Source organism: Phoxinus phoxinus (genome assembly GCF_949152265.1).
Source record: "Phoxinus phoxinus genome assembly, chromosome: 2".
NCBI classification, from domain to species: domain Eukaryota; kingdom Metazoa; phylum Chordata; class Actinopteri; order Cypriniformes; family Leuciscidae; genus Phoxinus; species Phoxinus phoxinus.
This window is the reverse complement of record NC_136877.1, coordinates 41,671,544-41,688,481: the sequence shown is the minus strand read 5'-3', so window position 1 is coordinate 41,688,481 and position 16,938 is coordinate 41,671,544. Positions and strand designations below refer to the sequence as shown.

Sequence of the window (16,938 nt, the reverse complement as noted above, 5' to 3'; positions counted from 1 at the left end):
AAACAGCATAAAACAGAAGGATGGGGAATATATATTGGTCAAATAAGTGTAGACTTGGTGAGCATTAAATACTTTATTATTTGTCTGAATAGGCTAAAGTTAGATGATTACATTATTTTTCTGTCATTTTTTCACATTTAAATCAGAAAACTCGTATTACTGTTTCTGCTGTACTGAACCTTCTAAAGCTTTAATGCTGATTTCACTAACAGTATGGGACATTTGTTTGGCCAAATGTAACATCATAACCTGTTTGTTGAGACAATAGAAAGCAGCTACGCCATCTCACCCCATACATAGAGAAAGCTAACATTCACTTTCACTCTATGCAAACACGCAGCGTGAGGCACATTGTACCTAAAATCTCCAATTGTGTTCCATGAAACAGTTGTACGGGTTTGGAGTGACATAAGGGTGAGTAACTGACTGACTGAAAAACGTACCAAGCTTGCCGCACAGGAAACGCACACGGTAGTTGTGGCAAATCCCATCCACCTGCTCTTTGTTGAGGCATACAAAGCCATAGTTTCTGTCAAACTTGGAGAAGACTTCTCCTGTCATGTTGGCAGGGATGCCGTCAAGAGTTTCAGCCTGAAGGCAGAGAAGAACATTTGAAATACAGTGAAACAGTCATCTCTCACATTCAGTACCATTCAAAAGTTTGGGGTCACACTTTTTTTTTTGTATTCTGCAAGGATGCATTAAATTGATCAAAACAAATGTAACATTAAAGTAATTGATGTGTGATTTATTGAAGTATGCACAATATTTTAGCCAATACTACCATACATTTTGAATTAGGCCAATGTTATTGTTTCTGGCTGTTTAATGCCTGGTTTTTATTATATTTTTCTATAGTTTTTATTAATCATACTGGTTATGGGCCATAATATAATACAGTATGTGAAAACTCTGTTTCACAGATTATTTCGTAAATATAGAAGCATTTAGTAAGTGTGTAGTCAGCAATAAGTTAGTCTTCCATTCATCCAAACATATATTCACCTCGATATCAAGAGGGTTACTGCACAGACGCTCTGGAAACGCTTTGTGGAGGTCGGACAGTTTCTCCCAGTCCCCTGACCCCCTCTCGTCATCACGGTCGAACCATTCTGTCCATTCGGCCTCTGAAAACCACACAAACAGACACTCCGATTAAAACGCAGAGAACGCTGCCATCCCTCCAGCATCGCCCAACAAACAGGCTCTGTGTAGATATTAGTCTCATTTACATCTTTAATCTTCCTGCTTTGCAATTCTCCCTGTCAAAGCCTATTTATGCAGAGATAATTACAGTTCTCCCTCCCTGTTTTGCCGTCTGCACTGCCAAACCTACAGGGAATTCAGCCTTCTTTGGTTGCATTGCATTCAAATCAAACCAAAGACAAAAAGAAAAGACACCTATGCCATGCAATTGAAAAGACGTTCCTCCTTCGCTCTCCACAATGATCAGGGCAGAAATCTCAAGTGTTCACGCTGTTCGGGGAATACTTGAAAATGATTAGGAGCTACAACAAATTATAAAGAGCCCTCCAATGCAAAAGAGCTCTCAGAATCCACTCCAAGAGTGTGGTGGAAAATTTACAGTGTATATTAACATGCGGGAAGCGAATTGGTGTCAAACTGAAGTGCGTATTGTATAAATTACCAACGACTTGCAAAATCACTCTCATGGTTATGACTGTACTGTCACTTAAAAAATGTGTTACGCACATTTTATGGATTTTTGTTTGTGCCTTTTAGCTGAGGCTAACCAATATGCTTTGCTACTCCTAAAAGTTGGCAAAACAAGCTGACACAACTTGTTTTGTTGACACATATTTTTTGTCTAATGTTCTCAAGAATGAAAAAGTATAGCAGATCATGGCTGTGATGTAAATTAAAGGCTACAAGTTACTTTCTTTAAAAAAGGGACACATTTTTCATGTCCCATAATCTAAGGGAAAAAAATGGTGTAGGATTTACTTTGATATCATTTTCACGTAGAAGCTAATTAATAGAAGCTAGTAAATTTTGCAAATAATTACAAAGAATCGGAAAGTAATACACCGAATCAAATGTGAAATTTTGAAGAAGAACGATTAAAATAGCATTTTATTGTAAAACGTATTCCAATGTGTTATTCATGACTTTGATTTTTTTTTTTACTACAGTATATCAACTTTGCTTTTCAATAGGAAATACATAAAAAAAAACATATACCAATTATTCTTCAAATTGACAAATGAGAGAATACATTTTTTTACAAATGACCATTAAAGACCCCATAAAACGGTTTGATGGCCACGACTATCCTGTGTTGGCGTATTTCCTATTGAAGCAGGAAGTTGGGGCAGAAGAACTTGTCGTAGCCTTTAGTTGAGTGCAAGAGAAGTCATCAACATTTTTGATCCATTGCCAGAAGAAAAATGCATACACTACCTATCAAAAGTTTTAGGTCAGAAATTAATTTGACATTTGAAAGAAATGAATACTTTTATTCACCAAGGAAGCATTTCAAATTGATCAAAAGTGACAGTAAAGACATTTATAAATAAATAAATGCTCAAATAAATGCTGTTCTTTTGAACTTGAACCTATTCATCAAAGAATCCTGAAAAAAAATGATCACAGTTTCCACCACAAATCAGCATATTAGAATGATTTCTGAAGGGTCATGTGACACTGAAGACTGGAATAACGATGCTAAATTCAGTTTTGCATCACAAGAATAAATTACATTTTAAAATAATTAAAACAGTTCTTGTAAATTGTAATAATTTTTCACAATATTGCTGATTTTACTGTATTTTTGATCAAATAAATGCACCCGTAATAACCACAGAGATTTCTTTCATAAACGTAAAAAAAAATTCTTAACTACCCCAAACTTTAGAACGGTTGTGTATAGTAAAACTCAACTTTTAGGAGTGCAACAGTGATCTCAAAGCTACAAAACACAAAGCTCTTATTTTGATTGCATGGGCCCAAACCTGTTCCTGGAATACCAGAATAAATTTCGCCCACTTTTCCCCATCTGTGCGCTGTAATCACATGGCAGAACTTTAATTCTACATCTAAATGAGTTCATTCTCTGCCCATAATACGATCTTGCACACTTGTTATCTAAATGATCACTTCGGTGATGAACAAACAGATGGCATCTTCTGAATGGGGATGTTCTTTTGGACTGGTTGAGGATGTACAGGTGTATGTGGTGGGCTGGGAAATTAAGCTGCTGGGACTTGGGGGCGGACAGACAGACGCCACACGGATATTATTTAACAGCGTCGAGAATTATGGGATATTGGAAGATCTTCTTACTGAGATCAAGATATGAGAGGTGGAGGTGAACCAAATATGGCATATCATATCACTGTTAACACCATTCATATATTGAACACTCTTACAAGATTCATTTTTAGCAGCATTATTTCATCTAGGGGACACTTTGTCTTCGGTGTCACATGATTCTTTAGAAATCATTCTTATATGATTTGATTTCCTGCTCAAGAAACATTTCATATTATAATCAATGTTAAAACAAGTTGTACTGATTCAAGTTGTACTAAAGTTCAAAAATCTTAATTTATTTGAAATAGATATTTTTTGTAACATTATAAATTTCTTAACTCTCACTTTCGATCATTTATATGCATTCTTGCTGAATAAAAGTATTTATTTCTTAAAAAAAAAAAAAAATCTTACTGACCCCAAAGTTCCTACAGTAACTGTAGTTTATATGCATTTAAAACATAAATTATGGTAAAATATGCTAATTGGCTATAACCCTGTTGTGTTGCTCTACATTTTCTCTTTCAGTGAGGACAGACAAATTATTTGTTGCTGGATCTTGTCGTGTCATCTGGTTAGGATATACCATCAGATTTGAATAATGGTTTTAAATATTAACTTCCCTGCTGGAAAGACCGGCACAGCTGGTCACCAGAACTAGCTTAACCAGCAGGACATCAACAAGAAACACCATACTGGTCTACGAGATTCACTAGTTGAAGGAATACTTCAACCTATTTCCATGTCATTCTATCCCTGTATTATTCATTCTTCTAGGAAACACAATGGGAGATGTTAGACAGAACATCCGTGCGTTTTTTCTTTCTCCATGCATCAAAAGTGGAGTGTGATTTATACCGCCAAACTGGAAAAAGAACAAAATCTCAACATGAAATCACCATAAAAGTAGTCCATCTGACAAGAGGTTGCACTACAAATAATCATTATCCTTTACTCTGACGTACTGGTTTGAACATTTTCTGTCAAGTTCTATTTTTGTCCATCTGTAAAATACTGTAGCACTTGGTATTTTTAATGTGACACTGACATCCTCTATTGCAGGGAAAATAACTCTTGTTCTTTTCCTTTCTTTTTTTTATACCAACCACCGAGTAGTACAGTAGGTTCTTGGCCTTTTCTGCTCTAACAATGTGAAAGAGACTCTTTAATGAGCAATAACATTTGAATCATTTCTCTCTCCTCAAATCTTCTCTCATCTGTTTTCACAGGGACACTTTAAATTGTCTTTCCCCTCTTTTTTCTTAATCTACTATATTTTACTGTGGGAATGTTTCTAAAGTAAAGAAACGCATTAGACCAGATGCCCCTTTACAATCTGTCAAAAAAAGTTTAATAATTTTACTACAGTCCTTTTTTACTGACCTACCCTGAGATTTTTATGTATATAAAATATATATTTTATAAATTAAAAAAATCAAGATCCGCTCACGAAAACTGACATGATGGGTATTGTCCAGAGGCCACAAGCACACGGCTGATGAAGGGTTAAACCTGAAAACATTTTGCGGCGCTTTGCACCTTTTGGACTTTATTTGTGCCCTCTTGTCAATGCATTTATGAGAGCTTTTTAGCCTTTTTTTTTCATTTGTAGATCTTCATTTTATTTTTTTTATTTTTTTTAGCTGCTTTTAGATCTACACACCAAAGGAGTTTGTTCATATAAAATATTTGTCATTTATTTTTGTGTTATACTTATACTGTATATTTTTTTATTTAATATAATTTCAATAGTATTTAATAGAATATAGCTAAATATAATTGAAACAAATTTAGAATTTTGCATGTAACAGGATTTTTTATTGATGAATTGAAAGTGTAAAAGAACAGCATTTAGTAAAAATATAAATAATTTTTTTTTTTTAAACATTAAAAAAAATCCTGACATTAAAAGTTTACATACAAAATATATATATATATATTTCTTTTCCGCTTTATTAAATTTGTATCTGTTCCTCATTTATATTAAGATATCATGATTTCATAAGACTTGAAACATTCAGCAAAAAAACCTTTATGCAACTTTTCTGCTTATGCTGCTTTCAAAGCTTTTATTTTTGAAGAAAGGATATAACATAAAGGTGAGTAAATTTTATAAAATTTGAGTGAACTATTTGATTACGTTTTTGCTGGTCTCCTCCAGCTAGACCAACACCAAACCGCCATGAACCAACCTGGACCTGAAAAATGAGTCATGGGTGTGTGTTATGCAGAGGTGGAGAGGTGTGTTTGTACCTTGAACCCACTGACTGATGGTGGTGATGGTGAAATGCTCTCCGTAACCTGAGTGAAACACCCGAGAGCTCCTGGCCTCAGACGAAGCCTTGGTTCCTGAACACACAAACACACGCCAGCATCAGGAGAGAGAAACGGCTCGCCTTCAAGATATTTCGTTTATGTGCTGCTGTTTGCTTTCCATCGATGAGCAAAGAAGTGGGCAAAAGAGGCTCACCCTGATAGACGGCATGATCCTCGACCGCTGTGGAGGCGTCCCCTTTGACTGTAATAAAACTCCACGGATGCCTGCAGACACGCACACACACACACGCACACACACACACACACACACACACACGGGAGAAAAAGGACGTATGAGGGATAAATAAGTCTGAGAAGTTGGCCATGAATAAGTTGTCCCTCCTAGACAAACATTCTGACTTTCACTGCTGTAAATGATGTTGACTTAAGATGTGATTGGCGGCTCGTGCTTCTCAAAGAGAACTGGGTAATTATAACGCCAGAGTTTCCCATCAGCCCCTGCTGCATTCTGAGATAAACAGCCTGACTGACACCATCACCAGCACAATTGTCTTCAGCTAGACCAGACTGACAAGCCAAAGAGGTGTCGCTGCACCATCTGTCCAGCAGGGGTGCTCTCTGCGTATACGACGCCCCACGACATGTGACGATGCAGAGATTTCGGGAGGAAATCTCACCACAAACCAAAGTCCAATTTTCTGATATACTAAAATAACACTAGATGCTCTTAAGCTGACCCTACCCCATTAAAAAATATATATATATTTTGCAATGTATTTCTGCATTATGTATATATAATAAACTAATTATGAGAACTAAGGCCAGAATATGTTATACAAGTATGGAAACTGAGCATACTTAAAGTGTGCTCTTGCGTTGTTATGGCAGTGCTCACACCTACTCGCTCAATTCACTGACTGTCTGCTTCATACAGCACATTAAACTAATCACTAGAATGACAAGTTTGCCAAGTGGCAGTTTTTGAAAGATACTCAGAGCCTTGCAGGAAGGCACTTAGTACCTGCATTGTGCCAATGGCCATTTACACTAGCCTCCAACATTTTCATATCTAAGGAAGCAAGCATGCAGTTATAATGAATTTTTAGTTTAGAGACTGGAGAGGGAAAAGAAATGACATGCAATCTTTAATCAAGATGGCCAAATTCATGTTCAGTAAGAACATAACCATTTTGCAGATGTAAAATGTGTGTACTGGTATGTATATATATATATATATATATATATAAAGGCCTCTGTCCTGAGCTATTTTTCCTGATGTGATTAGATTTGTGTGTGGGAAACAAACAATCACATGTAGAACCATTTCTGTATTTGTAGCCTGCTTTTTCATTAAACATTTTAATTACTCCAAAGTTGTTATCTGTCACAGCTACGCTGATATTATTCTCACAGCACAGCTTCACTCATGTAAACAACAATTTTATTTCATCCATCCCAGAGAAAAAAGAAATTGCTCTGAGGTTGCCGTTTCTTAGTTTATGAGACATAATGGAGTTCTCGGTTCCATTTAAATATCAGCTTTGTTTCCACTGCAATTCCATGGGAGAAAGAAAAATTAAACAAGACAATTGTTGACATTCAGAAAGAGTACACAGCTATACGTTTCTGTGGATTCTTTCATTCCTAATACATAACGATCTGCAGCCCATTTGCAATATTATAGGATTCGTTCTAGTAATTTTCTAGTAATGACTTCATAAATTCAGGCAATTTATATTCCATAAACTGAAAAGGCTGCCTAAACCCTGTTCCTGGAGATGGACCATCCTGCAGAATTCAGTTCCAACTCTAATCAAACACACCTGAACCAGCCTGAATCACACACCACACACCACATCCCAAGTTCATTATTATCCATCCTAAACAGTATGCGATTAGAATTAGTTAGCTGTCTGTATTATATACTTTACTCTGGTATAGATTTGTATGGTGTGCCATCAATGCATGCTTTTTAGGATAAACAACACACAACGCACTGTACTATTGAGAAACGCAGCCCAGAACTAAACAGAGCGTTACTGACAGACTGGGAAGAGAGGTGCTGCAACAATGTCAAATATATGAAAAATAATGTGTTTTTGAACATTCAAACATGAAGATTCTAGTAGACCCTAAAAACAAAATCAAGACTTTGTAAAAAGGCATAATATGGCCTCTTTAAACCCTTTTATATTCCAGGCTATAAAACACTTTGAGTTGCATTTTATGTGTAAAAGGTGCTATAACAGTTAAATGTATTATTATTATTATTGTTATTATTATTATATCCACACCCTTAAGGCATGTTTTATGCATTTCCATCAAACGCTTCATAAAACCGTTCTCTTGCCTCCTATTAGAGTTGGAACTAAACCGTGGCAGAAAGATAGAACTGCAGGATTTGCCACTGATTTAGATGCTACTTCAAGAAACGTATTTCACTGGTCTCAGACTAGCGATGTAAAGAGGAAGATGTGAATGCATTCAGACTGATTGACACATACTCTACTAAATCAGACTACGCTATAATTCAGAGTCCAACTAATGCTGAAGAGAACTCTAGACTTGTCATGGTATTGGTAAATTGGTAACGGGTAATATTACCGGAAGCCAAGTCGATGGAAGTGCCGGCTACCCAGCTTAGTGAGAGCCTTTTTAGCCAGATCCTCCAGGTTGTTGGATCCTTCATCATTAACCACCATGGCCAAGATCTGCCCAGTTTCCACCTCGTCTACATACTGGGCCAGCCGCCTGCTCTCGTCCTTGCTCCTATACGTGTCAAACCTACAAACACACACATATACACACACACAAATGTAAAAGTGGGTCACAGAGATTAATCATAGACCAGTCAAGAAACGTTACAGAAGCCAGTAAGCATACTGAGCATGAATGATTGTTTTGAAGTCTGTGATTCAATAACAGATGCTCGTTTTTGCAATGAAAAATTGTTGCTGATCAATTGCCTGCAATGAAGCCAACTTGGATGCGCTGTTTGTTTTGACAGTCGATTTGTAATTACTGTTTTAATTCCAACTGCACATTAAAACCATCAGTTAGTTGGTTTTACATGATGTACTGAAGTAACAACCTCTAATCCATCAAGAAGCAAAAACACATTTATTAAAAACTTCGAGAGGAGAAAATGTGGAATCATGTCTCACTGACCTATCAGAGTGAAGCACCTCTCCAGTCTTGGGGTTGATGACGTGAATGATGATGCCTCTGTTCCCCCAGCTCCTCTCGAAATGGTAACTGTTCTCATTGCCCTGCCCAGGATGGAGTGTTTTGTTCAGGAACGTCCATGACAGCTTCTTTCCTGAGTGAATTTCTAAGGTTCCTCCAGTTCCAACGCCAATGTATTTGCGGCCAAAATAACTGTGTTCAACCTCGCTGTCATCAGACCTTTTTGAAAACAAGAAGAAGAAGAAAAAGAAAAAATACAACTAATCAGATTGTCCCATGTAGGGTTGTGCGTGATTCAGAATTGAGTTGAGAATGCCTTTTAAATTCCAATTCAGTTCCAGTTGCGATTCGGATTTGTAATTTTAGAAAGTAAAACTGTAATTTTAACTAGAAAAGTAAAGTTTATCTGAAAGTTTACAAAGCCTTTAAGTTTGAAGATTTTATAGGCCGGACTATCTTAAATGCTTAGATATATTATCAAAGTTCTGTTGTTTTTATTGTGGAGGGCAAAACATATAATGCAATGCAATACAATGATGATTGAGAAATGTACAAACAAACCTTCCTCATAAGCAAAGTATTATGTATTATATTTGTTTGATTTTTCAAAACATTTGTAAAAATTAGTAAAAAGTAAACCTAAATTATTTCAGTCCAGTAAGTGTTTATCTTGAAATATTGCTCGATAAAAAACATTAAAGATTTTACAGCAAATAAATCCATATGTAGCCTACCAACAACCTAAATCATGGCATTTTTACAATTATGCTAAAAAAGTATATACTATAAATCAGATGACAGAAGGCATGTAGTAGATTGTGTGCAACAGGTTTTTCAACAAAGTTTTGATCACATTGATCATTTAGAGGCCATATAAATGTATCTATCAATTATGATACAATATGTTTATGGGGTTAAAATTAAAGGCTCAAAACAGATCTAACGCACTTCTATACGTTAAAATGCTCCTCCAAAACTTTCTTTACTCTGTAAGTCTGCAGGAGACTCTGATGCTTTTTCAAAGATTTTATTCATACCTGCCAAAGAGAGAGATGGTGAGGTTGCCTTTGTAAGGGCATTCTGGACTGCCGATGTGAAGTTCGCCCTTGTTCCCGATGAGGATGTGCCTAGCCCGCAGAAAAATGGGTCGATTGGAATCGGCTATCACAAGCTTTCCTAAAAAGAGCAAAATATCTCTCACCACTGATTTTCAACCAATGAGCATGCAGGATATTTTACAACTCCAATTCTAGTTCTAAAAGTAAACAAACACTGCAAAAAAAAAAGTTTTTGTTTTTTTGTAAAAAAAAAAAAAATCTTACTCTGTATGTTTGACTTGATTTCTAGTACAAACACAGCTGACAGGGAACATTCTCAGAATTTAAGAATTTAACGTTCTGGCAAGGTTCTCTTGAAGTTATGAACAAACATTCTGCCAGTAACATTAATAAAATGTTCATTCAAAGTTACCTAATGTTCTTAAAATGTTAGCACAAAAATATTATTTATAAACAAACATTCTGCCAGTAACATTAATAAAATGTTCATTCAAAGTTACCTAATGTTCTTAAAATGTTAGCACAAAAATATTATTTATAGATCAGTCATGGAATGTTTTTACCTGAAATGTTTAGTTGGATGTTTCCTAACATTTACGTTATACATATTTCAAAATGTTAAGGTAACATTCAAAAGTAAAATTCTCATAATGTTTGCAATATATATATATATATATATATATATATATATATATATATATATATATATATATATATATATATATATATATATATATATATATATATAAACTATGTTCGAATGACCAAGAAAAAGTTTTTAAAACGTTTACATAACGGGATGAGAACATTCAACTAAGTGGAAACATATTAAAATATTCTTAGAATAATTTTGTAAGCTGGAAATATCAAAACATTTAGACATTTACTTCACTGTAAAAAAAGATATATGATTAATAAATGATGGCAACATATTTTTACATGGCTTTTAACTCATTCAAATAAGCAATTTTCAACTTTTTTATAAGTTATAAGATTCAACTAATTTTTAAAGTTGGTTTAATGTAATTTAAGTTGAAACGACTTAAACATCCAAGTTGATTGTACTTAAAAATTGAAGACACAAATTTTGCTTTTACAGTGTTGAGACAAAATAACTGAAGATATTAAGTTTTGTAATGTATACAAATTAAGTGAGTTTAACCTTAAAATTAAAAATGGTGAATGTTATTTCACCAAGTACAACATGTTCCTGGTATGGTTTAGGGGTGTGGATAGGGTTAGGACAACATTTTTAGACAGAAATGATGTTCCAGAATCTACTAAATATGCTGATCCGGAACATGGCTTTACTTGGCAAAATCACGGTGACCAGAAAAAAAAAATGTTGAATTAAAGTTGTTGAATGAAACATCTTTGAATTAAAGGTAGGGTAGGCAAGTTAGCTTTGAATGCATGAGATTCCACGCTCCCTTCAGGGCGTCTCCACATCCTTCTAACACAGTAGAGTCTGCAAAGCATCACGAGACGAGAGATGCCGTTAAACTACCTCATGTCTCAAATACATATACATATAATACATTTAGACCACTTAACTTAGTGATTGTTATCAGGATGTGAAGACACTTTCAACCAGCATCACAAAAATTGTTTCTGGAACGAATCACTTACTCTGCCTTTAAGTGAATTTTTCTGACAGATGTTTGTTCTTGTTTCAAGCAAAAACTCACTTCATTTGGATAATTATTTTAGGCCTTCAATTGATCTCTCAAGTAAATGTATCTTGATTTAAGAATGTTTAGGTATTTTACTGAAAAATAAGACTATAAAATATGATTTTTTGCTGGCAGGGAATGTGATGGAATTCCCCTCATCAAACTCCAGAATATTCCACGCTTAGGGCGATACGTCTGAAATGTGTTTTGATTTAAACCTGTCACAGCTCGTGTCAAGTTTTGCTTTTATCGTGAGGGATGTAAATCTTTATGGCACTTTAATTCTGCTGTGAAGTTTGAAAGAAGTTTTATTAGGAAGCTTTACCTCCGTTGAGGATCTCGATGGAATGGACGGTCGCAGAGGAGGTGAGGACGACTTTGCGACCGTAGCCGATGGTGACTCTGTGGGCTTCATTGTGCCCGGGGGTCCAGGGTTGTAGACCAGGCAGCTTATCTGGACAAACTGGGAAATATAAAGACATTGTAATTAAAAGTAAATAAGTCACACAGAAGAACTCACAATATGGCTACACTTTATTTCCATATAGTCCATTTTAGACATTCTACTAACTTGTAACTGTGAAACTACATATCAATTAACTCTCATTTGAGACTTGTCAGGGTTCAGGTTAGTAGAATAAGTTGACATGGCAAAATCAAATTTTCATTACAACCTTTAAAGGGCTCTATATATAATGAGATTTTTTTTCAAAAGCTTAATGTATATCTGAGATGTCTAGACTAAAAATTGACCATGATAACCCTTAAATGCATCTGCTATTACTCAGTTGATAAAAGGAAGTCAGGGGTTCAACCGCAGGCGGATGTTTCTGACTGCAGTTAGACTTTTAAGTGTCATCCCATATTAAAAGGGCCTCATTCTTCCCTTTAATGCTGTAAAAGCCACGCACTTGATTTGAATACACACGGCACATCTCAAGAACCAGAGCAGCTGAGAACTTTCATAACATTATGAGCATTTCCATATCTCTGCTTTGAAATGAGAGTAAAGGGCTTCACTGAGCTTAATGCATTTCTTTCTGTGTTACAAAAAGTCACGCAACAAAAATAATGACAGTAATAATCACCCAGAGGAACGGTTTATTGCTTTTTCATGGCACAGGAGACTTTGGGGGTGTCAGCTAGGTTCATTTAGGTTTCAACTTTGTTTTTCTCCACACATTCAGAAGAAATAAAAATAGACAAAAAGGCTGCTGAGTATGCAGTTTATTCTCAAAATAAAAATAGTTTATATAAATAAAAATACACTTACATTGAATATACGAATAGAATTAAATTAGTTTTAGTTTATTTAATTAACAATAACAACACTATTAAACTATTAAATAAAGCTTAAATAATATAAAATGTATAGCTATATCAAATGAAACTTAATTTTATTGTGGAAAAGTTGCCTTGGAAAATAACTGAATTAAGTTAGTTGAACTAAAACTGAACCTGGAATCAAATTAAATAATGCTAAACAGATATACTAAAGGGATAGTTCACCCAAAAATTTTAAAGTATCCCATAATTTACTCACCCACAAGCTATCCTAGGTGTGAATGTGAATGACTTTCTTCTTTCAGCAAAACACAGAGTAATATAAAAAATATCCTGACTCTTCCAAACTTTATAATGGGATTGAATAGTAACTACGATTTTGAAGCCCAAAAATCTAAACAGCTCCAGGGAGTTAATAAAGGCCTTCTGAAGCGAAGCGATGCGTTTTTTTAAAGACAAATATCCATATTTACAACAGAGTGACCTCTGACCCGACACATGATGTATTGACAAACGCGGAAGCGCAGTTTAGAGCAAAACAAAACACCGGTCATGAATTAGAAGTCTAAATCGAGAATGTTAAAAGAGAATTTTTGGAGGAGTTAGAGTTTGTTGCCCAGCCCTATTTGTTTGAACCACGAAAGGCGTCTACTATCACCGAAAGTTATGGTACTCCTACGTCATACGTCGGGTCAGAGGTCACTCTTCCGCCGGAACTCAACTCTCGTCCAGTGAATGCGTGGACGACCGTTACCGGATGCTAGTGATCAGATATTATAAAGTTATAAACCCATCGCTTCATTTCAGAAGGCCTTTATTAACCCCCTGGAGCAGTATGGATTACTTTTATGATGGCTGGATGCACTCTTTTGGGCTTCAAATCTCAGCTAGGAAGAGCCAGGATATTTTTTAATATAGCCTAACTCATATTGTGTTTTTCTGTAAGAAGAAAAAAGATATACACAATATGATGGCTCGTGGGTGAGTTATGGGATAATCGTCATTTTTGGATAAACGAACCCTTTAAAAAACAAAATACAAATGATAAATACACAATGCTCAAATACTCCACAACGTTTTGGTATATTAAATTATTTGAAAGTACTTCTATTCAACATTTCTTACTTTGTTGAACGTCTCTAATAGATTTTTTGGGCAAGCTTGTTGCAATGCCTTATAATGTTGTTTTCTAAGGCAGTTTACTAAGTTTAAGAACCACACACCTCAAAAATATAAACATCACAATGTGGATACACACGTTAAAGCCCATTTTGCAAAATATGAACTATTCTCTTTTATATAAAACACAAAAAGCTAAAGGGACAGGCAATGAAAGAACAACAAAGGAACTATTAGATGAAGCGTGCCTTTAATAAATTATCCTATTCATCCATGGGCTCGGCTCTCAGAGAAGGAGAAAATCAAAGAAAACACAGCAGCCCGTCATTTCAAACAAGCACTTTTATGTGACCACTAACTAGCTGTCCTGCAGTGATACATTAATCTCATTGCCAGCTTTTACCATATACAGAACAAATACCGCAAAACAAAATTGCGAAAAGCCATCACGCTTTGTGTCGTCAACAAAAAGCTGTTCAAATGCAGATTTTCCCCAGAGGAATCCACAGGCAGATGAGAGCAGTGCTGGAAATACCACAGACCCAAAAGAATGATCCCACTCTAAATGCACATAAAAACATGTTTTCGCACAGATTTGGGCATTATGACCATCTACTGTAGAATATATTCATTTGACTTTCAATGTAGAAGGCCACGCTACTTTTTTTATAATTGCAAATCATATTTGCAACTACAAGGTCTTAAAGCAGGCAGCTTTGGTTTGTTAAATTACAGAGAAGCTACTTTGCTGTTGAAAGGAGCAGAAATGCACTACATTTGCAGGCCTGTAAAGACATGGATTGTGCTGTTGAGTCTTGGCTGAAAACTGAGTTAAGAGTTTGCTGGATTAGAATGAAACACAGTGCAAAAAGTCTCAAAGGGCTTCTGTGGGTTTGAAGAACTAAATCCAAGAGCCTTCTTCTGTAACAAGACTCGAAGTCATGGGGTCTCTCTCTGTCGGACGGATTAAGTTGAGACTGAAAGGACGTCGGTATGTTTTGGATGGCTACGTGCTAGCTAATCTCTGATACTGAACATCAGGCAATGTCACAATTCAAAGTGAAGTTAAGAGGACAGCAGAAAACAGAAGGATGGTAGTTAGAAAGGGCAATTCAAAATATTAGGGGAGCAAAATTGCAAGCAATGCTAAAACAGAATATATTGAATGTTGCTGCTTATGTTATATGTCCAAAACCTGAGGATTTCAAAGTATCCTTTATGCTTAAGAAATAATTGTTATTACCTTTTTTTTAATTGTTTTTTTTTTTTAAATCCATTGTATGGACGAACTCTTGTATTTTAAAGATACAAAAAGGAATTCCTTATTATATTATTTTTATTAATTTTTTATTTTTACTCATTTAATCACTCATTTATTAAAAGTTTACTATATGCTGTCAAAGTGCAATGAACTCTTGCATTTTTAATAATTCCTTATTGCCCATTTTATTTGATATTTTTAATTGAATTAAATCTTTTGTTTTACTTTTTATATTATATATTATTCAAGAATACAATATGCTCACAAAGTACCATGGACTCTTGTATTTTAAAGATAAGAAAGGAATTACTTCTTATAATTACCCCTTTTTATTATTATTATTTTATTCAAAAAGTTATATTATTAAAGCACTTTGCAACAAAACTGATATATCAGAGCATGAAAGACAGACACTCACCAGCCTGAGCAATGTGAAGAACAGCTACTACAATAAAAGCAACACAGATCTTCATTTTCAGTATTGTTGGTTTGGTCCAGAGTGTAAAGGCACCTCACCTACAACACAAAACACAAAAATCGAATAATTATTAAAGATAAAGTGTGTAATGTATGTGCCATCAATCCCAACAAACGTAATTGCAAAAATTATTTTCAAAGTCTCCACCATTGATCGGCAAAACAGATGTTCTGAAAGAGTTGAATTATTCACATTTTACAGGGTGAATCAACCCACATATGTCTCACGGTGCATTTTTAGCATTGATATGAGTATTTTCACCACCTAATCGTTTTTTTTACACACATCACCTTAAACATGCTTATTTATTCTGGGCACACATGGCTTTATGACCAGTTGAAGGGAAAAAATGCCATTGAGCGTGTGCGACGTTGCCATAGAAACGGGCGAGCGATTTTGTCAGTTTGCCAGAATCTGAAAGTGGTGGACCCCAGTTTTGCATTCCTTTGAAACTTGTGAGATCTGAAGGTTACGTGGTTATCTTCAAAGAGATTACAAGAGCACCAGCAATATGACTTGAACCTCCATAAAGGATCAAAGGCTCAGAGGGGCCGAGGGCTCAGGTACCGACTCGCTAATAATAGTGTGCTTGTTTAAATGCAGTTATATAAAAAAAAAGTTACATAACCGATATAGACATACACGGGATCCTGTATCCTGGTTTCGGTGTCGCAGTCTCCAGCTATGCTTGACAGACCAATTATATGACAAGGTAACAGACATGACAATGCTTCCTTTGACTAAACTATGGCATTTTCGAAGGTAAAATGTTTTCCTGCACATAAAAGCCGTTTCTATACTGCAAAATCAATCGAAATCAACTGTTATTATACTGTTTTCATCTCTTCTGTATTTGATATTCTGAGCTGGAATTATCATGTCGTGATGTTTATTACAGTAGCACTGCCAATCCGCCCGAGGCGTGATGGCTTCGTTGTCCCAAAGTAACAGTTGCATCATGACCTGTCCAACGTGTCAAGTCTGCACTGTTATACATCGGATCTGTGTATAGCTTGAGAATCTATTGCTGTCTTTGTTATGTATTGAGGGATAATGGTCTACAACTGCCAAGTTCTCGTCATATTAGCATCACGATCCTTTCCCATTGGGGTCTGTGCAAAGGATTGTGGGAATATTCCAAAGATTGTTTGTCTGGTTGTTGTTGTTTTTTTAAATTGCAATGCATGTCAGCATGTGATGTGACAGTACAGTCGTGAAGAGTGAATAAACTAGCAAGATGACTATCAGTTTGACTTGCTAACCAGCCATACAGTATATTCCATTGTCCTTTTTTCCTTACATAGGCTACACATGGACAACAACTTCAAT

The 16,938-nt window shown here is 35.4% G+C and overlaps 1 protein-coding gene across 3 annotated transcripts in view; it reads right to left on the bottom strand.

Annotated features, from left to right (window-relative positions):
- The window catches only part of cemip (cell migration inducing hyaluronidase 1), a 124,409-nt gene that overhangs the window by 55,278 nt on the left and 52,193 nt on the right, over positions 1-16,938 (bottom strand). For all 3 annotated transcript variants that reach the window (XM_079638245.1, XM_079638244.1, XM_079638246.1), the window contains 9 exons: positions 15,550-15,647; positions 11,793-11,930; positions 9,774-9,912; positions 8,719-8,955; positions 8,155-8,334; positions 5,744-5,814; positions 5,527-5,622; positions 1,006-1,127; positions 444-591 (listed from right to left, as the gene is read on the bottom strand). In XM_079638245.1, the coding sequence (XP_079494371.1) occupies positions 444-591; positions 1,006-1,127; positions 5,527-5,622; positions 5,744-5,814; positions 8,155-8,334; positions 8,719-8,955; positions 9,774-9,912; positions 11,793-11,930; positions 15,550-15,604 (1,186 nt within the window). In that variant the 5' untranslated portion in view covers positions 15,605-15,647. The remainder of the gene's footprint in view (positions 1-443; positions 592-1,005; positions 1,128-5,526; positions 5,623-5,743; positions 5,815-8,154; positions 8,335-8,718; positions 8,956-9,773; positions 9,913-11,792; positions 11,931-15,549; positions 15,648-16,938) is intronic.